Source organism: Vulpes lagopus, chromosome 10 (genome assembly GCF_018345385.1).
Source record: "Vulpes lagopus strain Blue_001 chromosome 10, ASM1834538v1, whole genome shotgun sequence".
Taxonomy (NCBI): Eukaryota; Metazoa; Chordata; class Mammalia; order Carnivora; family Canidae; genus Vulpes; species Vulpes lagopus.
Genome location: NC_054833.1, coordinates 6,485,925 through 6,505,156, shown reverse-complemented (window position 1 = coordinate 6,505,156; position 19,232 = coordinate 6,485,925). Strand labels below are relative to the sequence as shown.

Below are 19,232 nucleotides of genomic sequence, written 5' to 3'. Positions count from 1 at the left end.
AGCTTGTATCAAAGTGAATCAGGACGTCTCATCCACAACCTTGCCAGCTTGAAAAAAAAATTCTGATGATAATATTTTTCACTATCAGTCAGTGGTGTGGATTAAGACATGTTCAGATATGCTAAAACGATAACAACAAAATTTCCCTGGCATGCCTTTTGGTGAAGCTTCTGAAAGAATGCTCCTACAAAATTAAGGAGAATAGGGTAATCGAGATGTAAGAATACTTAGGATTCAGGAAGAAGGGAAATGTGGGGAAAAAGGCGACTGAAGAGCAACATTCAAGAGTGACATTATGACTGGTTCAACACACAAAGAAAGTAGGAGTGGCATTTCCAGAATTAAATAGAATCAGTGAATTATGTATAGTCCATTGAGTGTTTAGAAAATAGTATTCATTTTTGATCAATCTGATGGAGCTTGTGGAAAACGTGAACACAGGTACCTAGACTATGAAGCAAGAATCTTTTAAAAGAGACTGTTATTAATTCTAGGAAAAATTAAACATTGTAGCAAAAGAAAACATGATAGTAGCATATACCAGTTGGCGCCACAGTGAACAGTATCTTTGTAGTTATACTAATGGAAATGTGATTGATTGATTTTAAACTCTGCAGTGATTACATTGAGAGGGGAGGGATAGGATAGTTTAATGGATTGAATCCTCACTTACCGTAGTAGAGAAGTTACTAAATACTGCCTAAAAATCAGTAAATCCAGAAATAGAATAAGTATCTGTTTTAAAATATAGGAAAAAAGAACATTAAAAAGAATTAAATATGAGTGTCCCTTGAGGATGACGGGGGCCACTGTTGCTCAGAAACTTAGTATTTAAGACTCTAAAACTCTTTGCAAATGCCCCTTTCCTAAAAAATAAAATTTAGTTTTAAGAGGAATAATGGCATTTAAAATGTCAAAGGAATAGAATAATTATGGATTGTATTCAGCTTTTTACATTTTTGTCATGTTATTTTCTAGAGTTCCCGGAATAACCCTTGCTACAGATATTATCTGTGGTTTTCCTGGAGAAACAGATCAAGATTTTCAAGAAACAGTGAAACTTGTGGAAGACTACAAATTTCCAAGCCTCTTTATTAACCAGTTTTATCCCAGACCAGGAACTCCTGCAGCGAAAATGGTACAAGTTCCAGCACAAGTGGTAAGATATTTCTCTCACAGAGTATTCAATTTACCAGCCAGTATCTATAAAAAATGCAGCTGTTTCTTGCCTGCCTTAACACAACTAGTTCGTAGTATAACTTCCAAGTTAGAAAATATGGGGAGTTTTTCAAGATGGGGTCAGGGGTGGGGGAACCTTAGAGGATTTAAATGACTGTAGGAAACTAAAGTATCACCTTTTTTTTTTTTTTTCTTTATCTTTTGAAGAGTGAGGTTCAGATGACACGGGGGGGAGGGAGAATAATAATCTGGTATTACCTGTGTTTATAAGAGAAATCCTTGGATATTTGAAAAGAAGACAACCTTTAAATATCTGTGAGCAAAAGAAGCTTCATGTTTACCCTGATTTTCATAATTTGTTGCTCACTGGGGGCCCTATGTTTTCCTTCCTTTTCCATGGAATAGATTTGATGCTTGCCATCTGTCTATTTCAGATTTGTGTTACTTTCACACAAATGAACCTCAACTTAATTTCATCCTTACAGGTTCAGAAATGTATTAAAATAAGATAGTTTTTTTTTAAGAGTTTTATTAATTTATTAGAGAGAAAGAACACAAGCAGGGGAAGGGGCAGAGAGAGAAGGAGAAGCAGACTCCCGCTAAGCAGGGAGCCCCATGTGAGGCTCCATCCCAGAACCCTGAGATCATGACCCACCCAAGGGCAGACACTTACACCGACTGAGCCACCCAGGTACCCTAGAATAAGATAATTTAAAATGAATGTAAAAAAGTTTGAGATCCAGTAAAGGTCACTTATTTTCCAGAATGCCTCAGCAATTAATGTTCTCAGAGTAATTTAGTTGCTAGATTCATTGGCTAAAGATGGAAAAATGTTAATAAGCTTTAAGAGGAAGTCATATGTTTTTAACTGAAAATTTTGTTTTGTTTCAAATAACTAAAACATTATGCCCTATATTAATTTTCCTCAAAGCTTCCATGAATAAATACTAAAAGGAATAACTCAAGCTTGTTATTTTTTTTTCTATTATGCCATATGTGAATATCAAACATAAAACATACAGATTTTTTATTTCAACATTTGGTTGAAGAAAACAAATATATTTTTTATTTGTATATACAGAGATACACTTTAAAGTCTGTTTTCCCCATTAAAACTGAAGTGAATATCATTCTTTGTTTTTTCAAAATTTTCTACATTTTTATTTCACAAGTTTCTGTATATACAAAGGTAAGAAAATATTTTACAGGTAGACTATTTAATTTTATATCTAATTTAATCAATGAGAAGAAGACTATAACACCATGGACAGTTGACTTTTCACAAACATAAAAATAAGTTAATTCATTATTTTTATACCTAAATTATAATAGCTTTTATTGCATATAGCAAAATTTACCTTCCTTGGTCTACAGTTCTTCAAATTTTGATGAATGCACACACTAGTGTAACTGCTACTACAGTCAAGGTACAGAGCAGTTCCAGCAGCTTCCCAAAATTTTCTTTTTACTTTTTTGTATTTCTTTACTCCCTCCATCTGCAGATCCTGAAAACTACTGATCTCTTGTTCTTATAGTTTCATCCATTTCTTCTTAAACTTTACTTAAATAAAAACATTTTTTGAACTACAACATCCCTACAGAAAACATGTACAGCTATACATTTCTCTAAAGTGAATACTTGCATGTACCCTGAGTCAGATCAAGAAACAGAACATTACCAGACCCCAGAGCTTCCCATCCTGCCCTCCCCATCCAATTCTCTCCCATTCCCCAACAGAAATCACTATCTCTTATTTTAACACCATACATAACTTTGACCTATTCATAAACTTGATATAAATGGAAGAATTCATCAGAGTCTGAATGTTTGGCACTTTTTAAAAACTGTGGTAATTCTTTTTATTGTTTATATTTTTTGATAAAATTAATACTTTACATACAGTCCTGCTTTAAGTCTTAACTCTTTAGAGTTAACAAGCAGTGGATTTTTCTACTGAGTTTATAAAACATGTAACTTTGTCAAGAAATAATTTTTCATCATTTTCTTCATTGTTTATTATTATACTGCTTTTAAAGATAATACAGCTGTCCTAAGATTTCACATCTGAAAAATCTGTACATCTCTCTGCCAGGAGTTGGACCTGTTGCTTATTGAGATTGTGGGTATTTATTTCAGGCATGGTTACAGTCCCTCTAATCTGTCCTAAAATAGTCAGACACTGGCTTTCCTGGAGCACCAGCTGTGCCATGAGCACCTTTCTCCAGCCCCAAAGCTTTTTTTTTTTTTTCAAACAATATTATGGGAGATTAGTCTGTTTTTGCAAGTAGCTATAGTTCATCCATTTTCATTGCTATGTAGTATTCTGTTGCATGCATATTTATCCATCCTTTTTTTTTTAAATTTAAATTCAGTTTGCCAGCATATAATATAATAACTCATCTCATCGACATTTATCCATCCTAATGTGAAAAGAGAATTGGGTATTTGCAACATTACAGTATTAGCTTAGCAACTGATACCACCATCAGCATTCTTGTATATATCTTCTGTTTGACTCATCTACATACACATTTCCGCTGGGCATTTAGCTGTAATTTCTAGGTCATAGGAAATACAGTGGATCTGCTTTCTATTGCCAAATAGTTTTCCCAAATAGTTGAGTAAATTTACATTTCCCCCAGCAATATATAAAAATACTAGCAGCTCCATATTCTTGCCAACACTTGGCATTGTTATATTTCTGTTATTAGCCATTCTGCTGGGAAGGCATTGTAATCTAATTGTGGTTGTATTGTTCTCTGGTATCTAATGACATTGAATACTTTTTATATGTTGGGTATTTGGATATAATTTTTTGGAAGTCTCTATTCAGAACTTCTGCCCACTTATCTTTTGGTTTGCTTATTTTCCTGTGTCCCAGCATCCCCACACCCTTTCTTCTAATTTATAGGAATTATTTGTATATTCAGAATTCAAGTCCCTTGTTAGTCATGGTAATTTAAATATCTTCTTCCATTCTGTAACCAGTCTTTTTACTTTCTTACTGATCTCTTTCGAAGGCCAGACATTGTCAGTTTTAATGGTAGGATTTATCAGTACTTTTCATTTTATGTTGATTCTTTTGGATCCTGTTTCAGATTCCTTCCCCACACCGTCATGAATACACCCCTCAGTGTACTCATCTAGATATTTTATGATTTTGCCTTTTACCTTTAGATCTTTAATCCAAATGGAATGTATTTTTGTTGAGGTATAGAGGTCAAGAGTTTTATTTTCTACAAGGATATCCACTTGAGTTATTGCCGTTTATTGAATCTCATCCTTGCCCCATTCTCTACCTGATCATCTTTTTCATAAATCGGTGTCTATCTCTCCATGTGCATATATTCTGGAACTTTATTTTTTTTTTATCTATTTGTCCATCTTTCTACCAAATCACAACATTAATTACCATGGCTTTGTAATAAGTATTGACACTGCAGTATATGCCTTTCAACCCTGTTTTTTTCTTGAACATTGTCCTAAGTATTCTTGGCCCTTTGCCTTTCTAAATTTGTCAACATACGTCAAAACATTTTGCTGGCATTCTGATTGAGATTGTATTGATTCTCTAGCTCATTTGGAGGGAAAGTAACGATGTAATAATACCTAGTTCTCCATCTTTGAATAAAATATATCTCTTCAATACCATGGACTTTCTTCAGAGAGTTAGAACAAATTATTTTAAGATTTGTGTGGAATCAGAAAAGACCCCGAATAGCCAGGGGAATTTTAAAAAAGAAAACCATACCTGGGGGCATCACAATGCCAGATTTCAGGTTGTACTACAAAGCTGTGGTCATCAAGACAGTGTGGTACTGGCACAAAAACAGACACATAGATCAATGGAACAGAATAGAGAACCCAGAAGTGGACCCTGAAATGTATGGTCATCTAATATTCGATAAAGGAGGAAAGACTATCCATTGGAAGAAAGACAGTCTCTTCAATAAATGGTGCTGGGAAAATTGGACATCCACATGCAGAAGAATGAAACTGGACCACTCTCTTTCACCATACACAAAGATAAACTCAAAATGGATGAGAGATCTAAATGTGAGACAAGAGTCCATCAAAATCATAGAAGAGAACACAGACAACACCCTCTTTGAACTCGGCCACAGTAACTTCTTGCAAGATACATCCACAAAGGCAAAAGAAACAAAAGCAAAAATGAACTATTGGGACTTCATCAAGATAAGAAGCTTTTGCACAGCAAAGGATACAGTCAACAAAACTAAAAGACAACCTACAGAATGGGAGAAGATATTTGCAAATGACATATCAGATAAAGGGCTAGTTTCCAAAATCTATAAAGAACTTATTAAACTCAACACCAAAGAAACAAACAATCCAATCATGAAATGGGCAAAAGACATGAACAGAAATCTCACAGAGGAAGACATGGACATGGCCAACATGCACATGAGAAAATGCTCTGCATCACTTGCCATCAGGGAAATACAAATCAAAACCACAATGAGATACCACCTCACACCAGTGAGAATGGGGAAAATTAACAAGGCAGGAAACCACAAATGTTGGAGAGGATGCGGAGAAAAGGGAACCCTCTTACACTGTTGGTGGGAATGTGAACTGGTGCAGCCACTCTGGAAAACTGTGTGGAGGTTCCTCAAAGAGTTAAAAATAGACCTGCCCTACGACCCAGGAATTGCACTGTTGGGGATTTACCCCAAAGATTCAGATGCAATGAAACGTCGGGACACCTGCACCCCGATGTTTCTAGCAGCAATGGCCACAATAGCCAAACTGTGGAAGGAGCCTCGGTGTCCATCGAAAGATGAATGGATAAAGAAGATGTGGTTTATGTACACAATGGAATATTACTCAGCCATTAGAAACGACAAATACCCACCATTTGCTTCAACGTGGATGGAACTGGAGGGTATTATGCTGAGTGAAATAAGTCAATCGGAGAAGGACAAACAGTGTATGTTCTCATTCATTTGGGGAATATGAATAATAGTGAAAGGGAATATAAAGGAAGGGAAAAGAAATGTTGGGAAATATCAGGAAGGGAGACAGAACATAAAGACTCCTAACTCGGGGAAACGAACTAGGGGTGGTGGAAGGGGAGGAGGGCGGGTGTTGGAGGGGAATGTGTGACGGGCACTGAGGTGGACACTTGACGGGATGAGCACTGGGTGTTTTTCTGTATGTTGGTAAATGAACACCAATAAAAATTAATTAAAAAAATATATATATCTTCTTTATTTTAATCTCTCTAATTTCTCTCAGTAATGCTTTAATGTTTTCTGTATACAAACCTTGCATATCATTTATTAGTTCTGTTCCTGCATGTGTGTCCCTGGGTACTGTTGAAATGACTGATTTTCATTTTTTATTGTTATTGCTATTTAAAATTTTGGTTGATTTTAATATATCTATCTTTTTCCTGTCAACTTTGCTAAATTCACTTAGTAATTCTGATTATTGTTCTATAGATTTTTCTTTATTCTTTTTAAAATATTTTATTTATTTATTCATGAGAGACAAAGAAAGAGAGGGGCAAAGACACAGGCAGAGGGAGAAGCAGGCTCCATGCAGGGAGCCCGATGTGGGACTTGATCCCAGTACTCCAGGATCACACCCCGGGCTGAAGGCAGACACGCTTAACTGCTGAGCCACCCAGGCATCCTTTGACTTTTCTTTATAGAGTTTTCTATGTATATAGTTATATCATCTGCTGATAGTTGCAGTTTTGTTTCTCCCTTTCTTGTCCTCATAACTTTTATTTCTTGTCCTATTGCACTGGCTGGGATTTACAATATGCTGTTGAATAGAGTTGACCATTTATCTCTTTTTCCCAAACTCAAAGGAATAGTCTTCAGAATTTCTCCTTTCAGTATAAAAGTTGACTATACTTTTGAGATTAGGGAAGTTCCTTTCTATTCCTAATTCACTCAGAGTTTGTATGTGGGCTTGTGTGTGTAAGCATGCCTGCATGTGTGTATGTGTACGTGTGCATGGTCATGTGTGCCTGTGCATGTCTGTGTGTGTGTTTTACTCATGAATAGAATTGAACTTAATCACTTTCTCTTCATCTGCCAGAATTATCATATAGTTTGTTCTGCATTAAATCTGTTAATATTGTGAAATATGCTGAATGTTTTCAAATGTTTAAATCAACCTTGCGTTCCTGGGACAAACTTCATTTGATCATAGTATATCATAATTTGATATACTATTTTAGTTAATTTGCTAAAATTTTTTGAAGAATCTTTGCATCTTTGTTCATATAGGATTTTGATCTGTAGTTTTCTTGTGATGTCTTCTTAATTTGGGTATGACAATTGGAAAGTATTTCTTTCTCTACATTTTTTGGAAGAGTTTGTAAGGAATTTGTATTATTTCTTCCTTAAATGTTTGACAGAATTGCCTTATGTGGTAAGCAGAATTGCAAAATGGCCCCACAAACTCCCTCAGCCCCTCAACTAAATAAGTCCTGGGACTGTTAATTTGATATATGCTCTGCCCTTTGGTTTCTTGGTTCTGCTGAGTCATCTTTCCCTTTTCTCATGGAAGGTAGCACAATTTTCTCAAACCTTTGTGAGTCTTTCCTAGATTTCCCTAGAATTGATTCCATTAGGCCAAAGCCACATCAACAGATCTTTATGATATGAGCCCTTCCCTACTGTAGCCCCCTGCTGATATTTTTCTTTGTATTTATCCTGCTTGGAACTTGTGGGGCTTCTTTACTCCACCCCAGTCTCTTTCATCAACTTTGGAAAATGTCAGCCGTTCTCTTTTCAGATATTCCCAAAGGAGGTTCCATCCTCCATCCCTTCTTCTGGGATTTCCATTATATATGTTAAATATTTTCATTATGTTCCCCAGTGTCTAAGCTGTCCTTTCTTACATTTTTCATTCTTTGTTCTCTTTATGTTTCTGGATTTTTTTCTCTTTACCTGTTTTTTAGTTCCCTGATATTCACCACAGCAGTAGCACGCTGTGTTCCCTGGAGAAGGAGCACTACTGTCACTCATCGGGCTGCCACACAGGCAGAGTCCCAGGTGCCACCCCAGACCTTCTCGGTCATAGTCTGCATCTCCAAGTGATTTGGGTGTGCAATACTATCTGTGAAGTGCTCTTCAAATTCACTAAGCCTCTCTTCATCGGTGTTTATTTAGCTGTCCAACCCGTCTTTGAAATTTCTAATTTTTAGTTAATTTATTTCTTCTTCTAGAAGTAGAATTTGATTTTTTTTTCTTCGTGGATTCTAGTGTTCTAGTGAAATTCCTTATATTTTCTTTTGTATTTTTTGAACATATTAGTTATCTTAAAGCTCATTCTGAATTCTCTAATATCTAGTTCTAATATTGGTTATTTCTGTTGTCCTTTTTTTTTTTTCCCTTGATTTTGGTCATTTGTCTTTTCTTTCCATGTACCTGATTATCTTTGTTAAGTGGTGACCATTGTTTGTTTAAAAAACCAAAATGAAGCAGTAGGTTCTAGATAGTAATGTATCTTCCTCCAGGACGATTTGATTTTGCTTCTGCCAGGCTCTAAGGTAAGGGTTGATTATTTTAATTGATCTGAGATTGATTTTTGAATCTATTTTTAGCCTTTCTAGGGATTCATTTATTTCCGGTTTGCCCTTACTTATTGAATGCAGCCAGTGATGTGCTGATATTTAATGACTGACTCTCAGTGGGAAGGCTTCTTTCTTGTAGCATTTGCCAGTTTCCATAATAAAAATACTACTCTTGCCAGTTTCAGGCTACCAATGTGGCATCGGTGAACATGGAATTGGGAAGAGATGCACAACATCAGCTCTTGTAAGCTGATAAAAAGCCAGAGCCAGCATACTATCCAGTGTACCTCTTCAGGGTCTCATCTGACATTCTTGGTGCTTACCAGGGCCATTTTTTCAACTCTAATTTTTGTCTCCCCAGGCTCATGAGAATGCAGAAGGCTCTGCACAGTCTCTAAGCCTCTTAGCTTTTGCATGGCTCCTCAGCCTCCCAGCCACTGCTTCCAAACCAATGAATATGTAGAAGGGAAAAGTGGCTCCAAATGTTAAGCTTATGGACTTCCCTTCTCTCAGGGGATCTTGGTCCCTCAGGTCCTCACTGCCTTGGTAGTTTTTGATGTTGAAATAGAACATATTATACATTTTATTCACCTTTTCTAATTGTTCTTGGCAAGATCATTGGCCTGATACAAGCTAGTTTGCCTCAGCCAGAAGCAAGACTCACTGCATAAAATCAGCTTTCAGATGCTTTCTCTTTTCCTCTTGTCTTTTATCTTTTAACATGGCCCCTTAACATCTTCCTTGCATTTTAAGATTTTAATAACCCAGTCCTGGTATAGCAGAGCCTGTTTTACTGTTTTAGACTTTATATTTTAGAGCAGTTTTAGGTTTACAGCAAACTTGCATGGGAAGTACGTAGACTTCCCATAGACTTCCTGCCCAGTATCACCATTCCGCCCCAGAGTGGTACATTTGTCACACTGATGAACCTACATTGACACATCATTATCACCCAAACTCCATAGCTGACATTACATTCTGTTCTTGGTGATACACATTCTAAGGGTTTGGAAAAATGTGTAATTACATGTATCCACTGTTACAGCAACATGCAGCCTAGTTCCACTGCTCTGTGTTCCACCTGTTCATCCCTCCCTTCCCCTAGCACCGGGCAACCACTGATGTTTACTGGCTCTACAGCTTTGTCTTTTCCGGGATGTCAGAGAGTTGGAATCATACCATATGTAGCCTTTTCAGATTGGCTTATTTCACTTAGTAACATACATTTGAGTTTGCTCCATGTCTTTCTATGCTTTCATTTTAAAACAACAGAAATATATTGCCTCACAGTTCTAGAAATTAGAAGTCTAAAGCATGCCCCCCCTGCTCCCTCTGGACATGTGGCAGAGTTTTTCCTTCTCTGCTCCGGGCAGGTTGCTGGTAGTCTTTCCTCCACTTGTGGCGTACATAATTCCAGTCTCTTTTCCATTGTCACATGGTGTCCCCATGTAGCTGTCTTCCCATGACAATCTCTGTATAAGGACCCCAGTTGTGTTTGATTAGGGACTCTACTGTACTCCTCATCTTAATTAGGTACCTCTGGAATGGGCCTCTTTTCAGTTGCATTGGAGGTGTCAGGGTTAAGTACTTTCCACGTCTTCTCAGGAGCAGATACAAGGTAATCCATGACACATCTCTACCTTTCTGTAATTGTGCTCCAGGTAAAAACTGTCGCCCAGAAGAGGTTCACTTTTATAACATTCAGAACCATGAATGTGCATTGACTCTCCATGGTTCTCTGAGATTTATCAAAAATTAATAATTGCTCCAAAAGCAAAAAAAAAATTAATAATTGTCTACTTCCCTCAGGTACTTGATGTAACTTCTTAGCAACCAGACTTTCCTGAAGTAAAACACAGCTGCAAATGGCTAGCAATTCTTTCTTAACCTAACTTATCTCCCATTTTCCTGGCCAAAACATCAAAAATAAAGGTAGAATCTAACCCATTATTGAAAGAAAGCACAATGTGGTTGTTTTCAAATAACAGCTTTTTATTCTGGCTTTAGAATGCCCCTTAGTGAAAATCTCGTTTTCTTAGGCATACTTTATTTTCACTAAAATTAAGCCCTGAAAGTGTTCTCCTCATCTCCTCACCATAAATGATGTAAAATAAATTCCCTTTTTTTCATAGCTACTTTTACATGAATACTACTAGCATTAATATAAATAAATTCCAGTTGTTAATGTCTTATAGTAGAGCTCTGATAAACGAACTAAATTATATGCATTTCTTAATCATTTAAATCACCAAATGGATAAAGCCCCGTTGGGTTTTGTATTTGCATAGGTGGGGGTAGAAGGGGTTCCTCCAATCTCTTTTTGCCTGCTGAAAAAAAAGTATAACTCTATTAAATATATAATGAAAATACATTAGGCAAGATAAACTAAAATTGATCTTTTTTCTTAGCTTCTGCAAGATTATTATTAACGTAGAAGAGATCTGATAGTAAGATCACCTAAGCTAAACGAGGGTGACCTTAGACTTTTAGATGAAAGGTCAGATTTGCCTGTTTATATTTTCTTTTCTATTGAGTCTTTCTTCATTAGTCTTCATTAATCTTAAGTAACTCTAAGAGTATTTTCAAATTGTTGCCAAGGTTTGAAAAAGATCACTTAAGTTTAAGAAGTCTTTGGATCTTTAGCTATCAATTCCAGAGTTTCTTTTTAAGGAAATTCTGATGAAAAATAATGAAGTTGGGATGAAATCTCTAAGAGGCCTGGGACTTGGAAAAGAAAAATCTTTAGATGACAAGCATGACTGTTGGAATGTTCATATTGGTTTAAAATGTTAAATTGTCGGGACGCCTGGGTGGCTCAACAGGTTGAGCATCTGCCTTCTGCTCAGGTTGTGATCCCAGAGTACCGGGATCGAGTCCCGCATCAAGCTCCCTGCATGGAGCCTGCTTCTCCCTCTGCCTGTGTCTCGCCTTTCTCTCTGTGTCTCTCAGGAATAAATAAATAAAATCTTAAAAAAATAAAAATAAAATAAAATAAATAAGATAAAATGTTAAATTGTGATATTAAATCCACCTGCTTGCTTGTCTCACATCTTAGAACTAGAGAAGTAAGACCATGTCTTCAGATATATGTGAGCATAAAAAGAATCATAACTCATTTAGCTGCAGTTTCTAGAGTATTTACCCTAAGGATAATGAAGCCATGATACTCCTCTTGATTCAGCCCTGAGGAGTGTGGGTATGTGTTCCTGAAAGATCTAGAGGTCTGCCCTTTGGGGTAGACAGGGCAGCTTCACCAGAACTGTCCACAGTAGGTTTCCCTGTGAGGGACTGAGTTTTTGCTGGAAGTAATCACACTAAGGCAAGGTGACCACTTGGTAGAGATGTTGAATGAGCAATTGTTCTTAAATCATATACAGAGCTTATTCAGTGACATACAGTGACTCTCCCGAATCTAGCTGCTTATGAGTCCAGGACATACTTCATTTTAAAAAGCAAAACAGAAATACAGCATATAGAAAGGGCTTTGTCACTTTTTCTAGACATTCCTAAAATTCTTTGAGTACATCAAATTGCCTTAATGGAAAAGTACTTTTACATCTTGGCATTTTTGCCTTATTTGATAAGATAGCCACATTGTTTACACAGTCTCCTATTTTCAAACTAAGCTTTTTTCTTTGGAGGAGAGGTAAAAATATTTCAGGAGTCTTTATACTGTAGATTGTCTGGTATTCTTTATTCTAATCTGATTCCCAAACATACCTATATGTAGACACTTCCTTACTCAAGATCCTTTTTATTTTAACTTCTTTTTTTGTTTTTTGTTTTTGTTTTTTAAAGAAAGAATATCTTGGGATTCTTCTGCAATTAATTGTATTTGATCCCTCCAAATACAGTTAATCTTTTAAATTCTTCTGGACATATCGTTTCTCTTTTCACTTCCATTTTGGATAGAGTTTTTAGCCTGACCATAGTTTTGTTGTATATAGACTTCAGCAGATCACTTGATAGTCTCCCATGAAGATTCTGCATTAATAGCAGGAAAGAATGATCCACATTCTAATCCAGAGAGGTTGTGGAGAACCTCCTACCTGGTGTGAGTTTTTATACAGAAGGCATTTCATTTAACAAGTAGAAAATTGAATTTATAGTCTCTAAGGCCCCTTGAAATTCTTAATAATCTTTGATTCTCTATCATTTGTGAGGCCACCTTTCAAACCATATTTTAAAAGTTTAGGTGCTTTCTTTTTCCAGCAACATGTGAAGAGACCTGGGAATATAGAAAACATGGATCATTTAATGCGCATAAAATACATGATATGTAGGACAGTAAGTGTGTTGCAATTTTTTGGTTTGGGTGTTGTGGAGAGCATCCTGCAACTATAAGGTGGTATCAGTGAATGAGCAGGGCTGGAGGCAGGCTTAGACTAAGATGGCTTTATCAGCCATGTGAAGTGGCCTTAGACTCTCCTGTGTATAGTGGGGAGCTACTGAATAGCAGTGATCATGTGTTTGTTTCTGAAAGGTCATTCTAGGTGCAGTGGACATAAGAGTCAGGGAGCCCAATTCGGAATTTGCACAAGACAGGTTTGAAGACTTAATAGGTGAGTTTTCAGGAGTCTCTGGGACCTTCAATAAATCGTTCTTTGGGACTTAGTAATTACAAGTCTTAGACTTAGCTACATGTCTGCAAAGTTATTCTGTGTTACAGTGGAGAATATTAATTTGCTGTACAGGAGGTCACTTAGTTGGTGTTTGATTGATTCCAGGCTCATAGACAAATATTGGTACCCTTGAAAATGCCAAAACTTTAGGGCATTGCATCTTATTTCTGCCTTTGTTCTTGCTGGCGCTATGGTGTTATGTTTCTTACTAGTCACAAGATTGTTCCCCAGGCAAGGCCTAGGCCTTTTCTGCTCAGCAGAAGTGCCAGACCCTCCAGACCCCTGCCCTCATCTGTTCCCTGTCCCTCCCCAACATGATTTTATCTCTTCCCAAACTGTTTCTACATGGCAGTTAAAGGATTGGCTTTTTCCTTGTAACCTCTTTATCTTTTTTTGTGTTTTTGTTCTAAGTGCTATAAGATAAGCTTATCAATGTGTGTGTGTGTGTGTGTGTGTGTGTGTGTGTGTGTGTGTGTTGAACCCATTGAAAACTCTGAATTTGGGACTGTTTGAAGAAGCTGATGCTCTGATAGGATCATTCTTTTTTAAATCCTTTTGAAACTGAGTACTTTCCCTTAATCCAACTCTCACACTAAAAAAAGTGAAGGAAAAACAGGATGATAATGTTTGGAGCTTTGAAGAATGTGAAAATAACAAGAATTGTTCAGCCCCAGTTGTGTAGAGGGAAGTCTGCCAATGTGGATAATACCTTGGCCTTGCCAGGACTATTAAGCCCTTTGGTTGTCTACCATGAACGGAAGTGTTAGAGAATTCAACAAATGTGATTAATTTGGAGTAAATAAAAGTGGAATGTTTTGTCAAGATCTCATGAAAAGAAAATAAGTGCTATTTCTTAAGAAGACAGTATTCTTGGAGGTATAAAAAAATATACATGGATAGGGACTGATGCAGTAATTCACCACCCAGGAACCTGTCCAGGGGACCCAGTGAAGTACCTCAGGGGAGAGATCACTGGTGAGATCTTCATTACTGTTTACTGCCACAAATGATTTTTTTCAGGAAAAAAAAAAAATCATCCTCCTAATTCCTCTCAGCCTGAATCATTCTTTCAGAAAATGCCAACCTTCTCTCCATGCACCCTAATTTTCTGCCTTCTGAATCTGACCTCTTGCCTGCCTGCCACAGAACACTGCCTGACTTTTTATTTGGTTCTGACTGACAGTGATGAACTGAATTTCATTATCATGCATATCAGCTTCATGTAATCAGACCCACAGGACTAGGACTGTACTAGACATGCATAGACTGTGGCTCCAGGATGGTGCATGTTTCTGTGGAATTATTTTTTGTTTAGGATGGTAAAGATAAGAAAAGAAAGACACGGGTTTTTGTTGATACCTAAAGTCCTTTCATATGACTCTTCTGTTAATTACAAGCCATTGTAAGAAATAAATCAGTGATGACCATATTTTGGAACGATGGTTTGTACAATCAACTTTAGGACAACCAAGAGTTGATTATGACTTGAGAGCCTTAAGTTCAGTGATAGCAATCTTCTCATATTTGTAATCAGCTTATAGACAATCATATAAAAAGAACACTCCTGTAGAAAAAATACATTCAACTTGTTTCTTATGATTGTTTAATTTTTTTGTTTTCCTGTTGGCATTTATTTTTATCTTGTTTCTTTTATGAATTTATAATTACCGCAAAACAGTAGGGAGGCATGTGGTTGTGAATTTTTCTCTCAGATGCTGAATGGTGGTAGGTATTAGGGTTGAGATGGACCGAGTGAATTCATATTAAGAGAATATAAATTCTATCCTTTGGAAAGTCATCTTTATTATATTTTAGTCTAACTTTTTTTCAATAGTTATTATATACCTTGTTTTATATAAGTTTCAGAAAAATTACAAGGATCTACCTAATTCTTTTATACCTTTTATATGAACTTGATTTATTAAAATCATAATATTCAATTTGAATTCACTTTTTATTAACAACTTTAGAAGTGAGTAGACTCTTTGGAGTAACTTCAAAAGATAAAGAACCTTATAACTATCTTATTTTTCGATCTTATTATTTTTCTGTGATAACTATAGTTCATTAATAACTTCATATTTATAACCTTCAAGGGACCTATAAGTGTAGTTCCTAGTAATAAAGGTAATATTAAATGTGTATGTAGGTCAACAAAATATATTTGGCAACTTAACATGCTTTTCTCACTCCTGTCTCTTAGAGCCATGTTTACTTCATAATTACGAACACAAAATATCAAATATGAGCAGATAAGCATTCAAATAGATAAAATATACTGTGCTAATTTTGTTCTGACATCTTATAATCTAAGATGAATGTCCTGGTTTTTGCTTTTTGCTGCTATAATAAAGCACCTCTATAGAGGTGGTCTATAAGATTAGAAGTTCTACGGGCAGGGAAAAGAAGTTTCCATTGTTTGAATGTTAATGTGTGCCAGAAATAAGCATAGCCTGTGCTTTTTGTGTACTTGTCTCATATTATTCTTCCAACTATACTTTTATGTATCTGGTATTATTTTTTTACTTTTCTGACGAGCTGGCTGAGGCTCAAAGAAAAGTAAATTGGCCTAAGGTTTTATAACAATTAAGTGAAAATGCCTGAGAGGTAGGCTCTTCTTTCTGACTCTTTGCTCCATGCCCTTATAAACCATAAAATAAATATTTACCCCATAAACTCAAAATAATTTTAAAACATTTGACCAAAAAAGTACTGGTTTCGAGTTTTATTTTTCTATTATGGCAGTGAGTTTTTATTTATAGGTCCTAGAAAAATTGTAAACTTCTTAAAATGACTTTAAACTTGCAGAGAAGTTGTAAGAATAGCTCATCTCCAGCATACCCTTCGCCAAGCTTCAACATTTTGCTAAATTTGCTTTCTCTCAAGAGTTGGCTAGATAGACACAGAGACAGACTGGCTGATAGTTTTCTCCTGAACAATTTCAGAGTAGATTACAGATATCTTGCCCCTTTACTGCTTAATATTTGGTGACTGTCTTCTAAGGATGAAGATCTTCTGTAATCATGATATTGTTATCTAAATCAGGAAATTTAATATGGATACAAGACTTTGGCCTACTGTTTATATTCCAGTCTATCAAGAGTCCGAGCAACGTACTCTGGAGCTGTCATTTTCTGATCTAGGTCTCCGTTCCGGATCAGGTCTAAACTTAGCTGTCACGTCTCTAGGTCTCCTTTAACCTAGATACTTCCTCAGCTTTTCTTTATCTTTCATGATATATTGACATTTTTTAAAGAATACTGACCTGATACTTGATACAGTGTCCCTCCATTTAGGTTTTGTTTCCCTGATGAGAGTCTCATTTAACCAAGTAAATGATGTTCTGTCCTCAGAATGTCACATCTGGAGGTGCTTGGTGTCCTTTCATCCTTATTGATGCTGCTAACCTTGATCACTGGGGGTTATGGTGTTGTCTGGTTTCTCTACTGTGTAGTTAATCCATTTTTAGCATAAGAATTTTTAGCCCTAACTCTTTAATAACATAGAAGAAAGAAAAAGTAAGCCCTAAGAACTCAGAGATTCTAGTGTAGTTCATACTTTTCATTTCATAATGGGTGTACTCTAAAAGACTTATTCCTTACTTTTCATTCATTCTAAATCCTGAAATTATTTCTCACCGTGTTTAATGCTTAGACCATTTTACTTCTAAACAAGGTGCTTCACATTGAGTATGTGCAGTGACACAGAGGGGAAAGGAAACTTGGAAAGGCAGAAATGTATTTCTTTGCAGTATCTGTATATTTGTTTACACAGCAAGCAGTACAAGATAGAGTTTTCATCCTCAAAAATTGTGCAGATCAAAAACTTGTGTGAGTCAAGAAGAACTAGAAAAATTCACAGATGGAGACTCTTTATTTAATTTTTAAGGGGAATTCATAGACCACGAGTGAAATATTATTCCCCAAATGCTATGATACTAACTCAGCAGCTCTACCTGAATATCACTGAGTGTCAAAGGCATTCTGTTGGAATCAGAAATACTTTGCATGTATGCTATATTCCTTTACTGCCTTTCCTCTCAACCTTTGGTATCTGTGGGATCACAAAGTATCCTCTCCACCCACTTTCTGGGTGCTTTGAACTTGTTTTGTTAGGACAATCAAATATAAAAAGGTAAAGGAATTCTACAGGTAAATTCCCGTTGGTTCTGTAATCAAGCACAAAAATGTATGAATGATATACTAGGGCCATCCAGAGTTAATGCAAAGCAGTAATTGATGGTTCTCTTCCCAACTAACTCGATATTAATTCTTAGGAGAGGGCTCCAGGGCTTCTTGGGCCCCCAGAGAATAGCCCTTTTCATTCTTCTCACTGAGTTAACCCAGAATCAGTCAAATGCTATTAAAATGAAAATCATTGTGTTCTCCAAAGTTTTATTTTTTTTTAATTTTTTTAAATTTTTATTTATTTATGATAGTCACACAGAGAGAGAGAGAGGCAGAGACACAGGCAGAGGGAGAAGCAGGCTCCATGCACCGGGAGCCCGACGTGGGATTCAATCCTGGGTCTCCAGGATCGCGCCCTGGGCCAAAGGGCCAAAGACAGGCGCTAAACCGCTGCGCCACCCAGGGATCCCTCTCCAAAGTTTTAAAAAGGTTATCCAAATGAATAATTTGTCAGGTACCTGAAATCCCATCCCAGTAAAGAACATAAAGACCACTGTGAAAAAATTTAATTTGATTTTATCTTCTCTTAGCAGCCAGAGTTGTGCAAGGGCAGATGGGAGGTGGGAAGAGGGCTCTCTGCTGGGACTCCTCCCGCCGAATAACTACAGCTGTCATATTGACCATCATGACCAAAAACATGGCTTTGGGGAATGGTTTAAATTTCTTGATCACTTTGGCAATCAGAACTACTGATATTTTATTAAAAACTATTTTGAAAACTGCAATTAGGGTAACTAATTAATTTACCTAGTATCAAATAAACTTCTACATCAAGGGACTGGGCTGGGTGCTACAGCACATATCAGGTGACTTCTGAGTTTTTCCTTAGTCTCAAGCAGCATATACTCCAGAAAGAGGAGAAGGATGATGTAAAGGACGATAATACAAGGCAACATGTCTCAACTGCTATAATGATACCAAGGGTGGTTATAATTCAGATTCTGATGAGTGGAATGATCAAAATCACTGTCAGGAAAAAGGAACTTTTAAGCTGAGCTTTTCATTGTATGTAACATTAGGAGTGAGGTACCAAGTGTTTCTAGAAAATGATAAGTTTAGCCCTTGTAGAATAGAGAATTTTCAGGGAATAATGAGAAGGATCCTTTAGGGAATTGGTTTGGGAGCCAGTCAAGGGGATTTTTGGCTCTGTAATCACACACAATCTTGTTAGGTCTTGAGAATGTTCCTAGATAATGATCTCAAGATGATCTATCAGAAGTACACCACGTGTACTCTACAGGCAGCCTCCAGTCTGCTTAAGTAGAGGAGTAGCTAGAGGAAATGAAATTAGAGACCATGTATAGGATGCATCAAAATGGAGAGAGGCTGCAGGTAAGAATGGAGGGCGAGGGGAAGAAATAGTGTTGCCACGAGGTTGCTGGTGGATATAAGAATAGGTAGAAACAATGAACAAGAGACTTGGGAGGAAGAATCCCTATGACCTGTACACTGGATGGTGCTGGGGGCTTGTACTGTGGGTACTGCTCACCTTGTACCAAGCTGTCCTGGTGCTTTATATACATTGATGCGTTTAATCTTCACAATAACCCTAGGCAGTGACTGCTTCTGTCCCCATTTTACATTTGAGGAAACTGAGGCATGGAGAGTGTATGTAACTTGTTCAAAGTCGCACTCTGCTTCCTAACCACTTTGTCTATAAAAGATTATAGAGGCCAAGGAAAAAGAAG

At 36.7% G+C, this 19,232-nt stretch overlaps 1 protein-coding gene across 4 annotated transcripts in view; it reads left to right on the top strand.

The window, feature by feature from the left end:
- CDKAL1 (CDK5 regulatory subunit associated protein 1 like 1) overlaps nt 1-19,232 on the top strand; it is a 647,296-nt gene that overhangs the window by 486,580 nt on the left and 141,484 nt on the right. For all 4 annotated transcript variants that reach the window (XM_041769778.1, XM_041769777.1, XM_041769775.1 and 1 more), the window contains one exon: nt 979-1,159. In XM_041769778.1, coding sequence (XP_041625712.1) covers nt 979-1,159 — 181 coding nt within the window. The remainder of the gene's footprint in view (nt 1-978; nt 1,160-19,232) is intronic.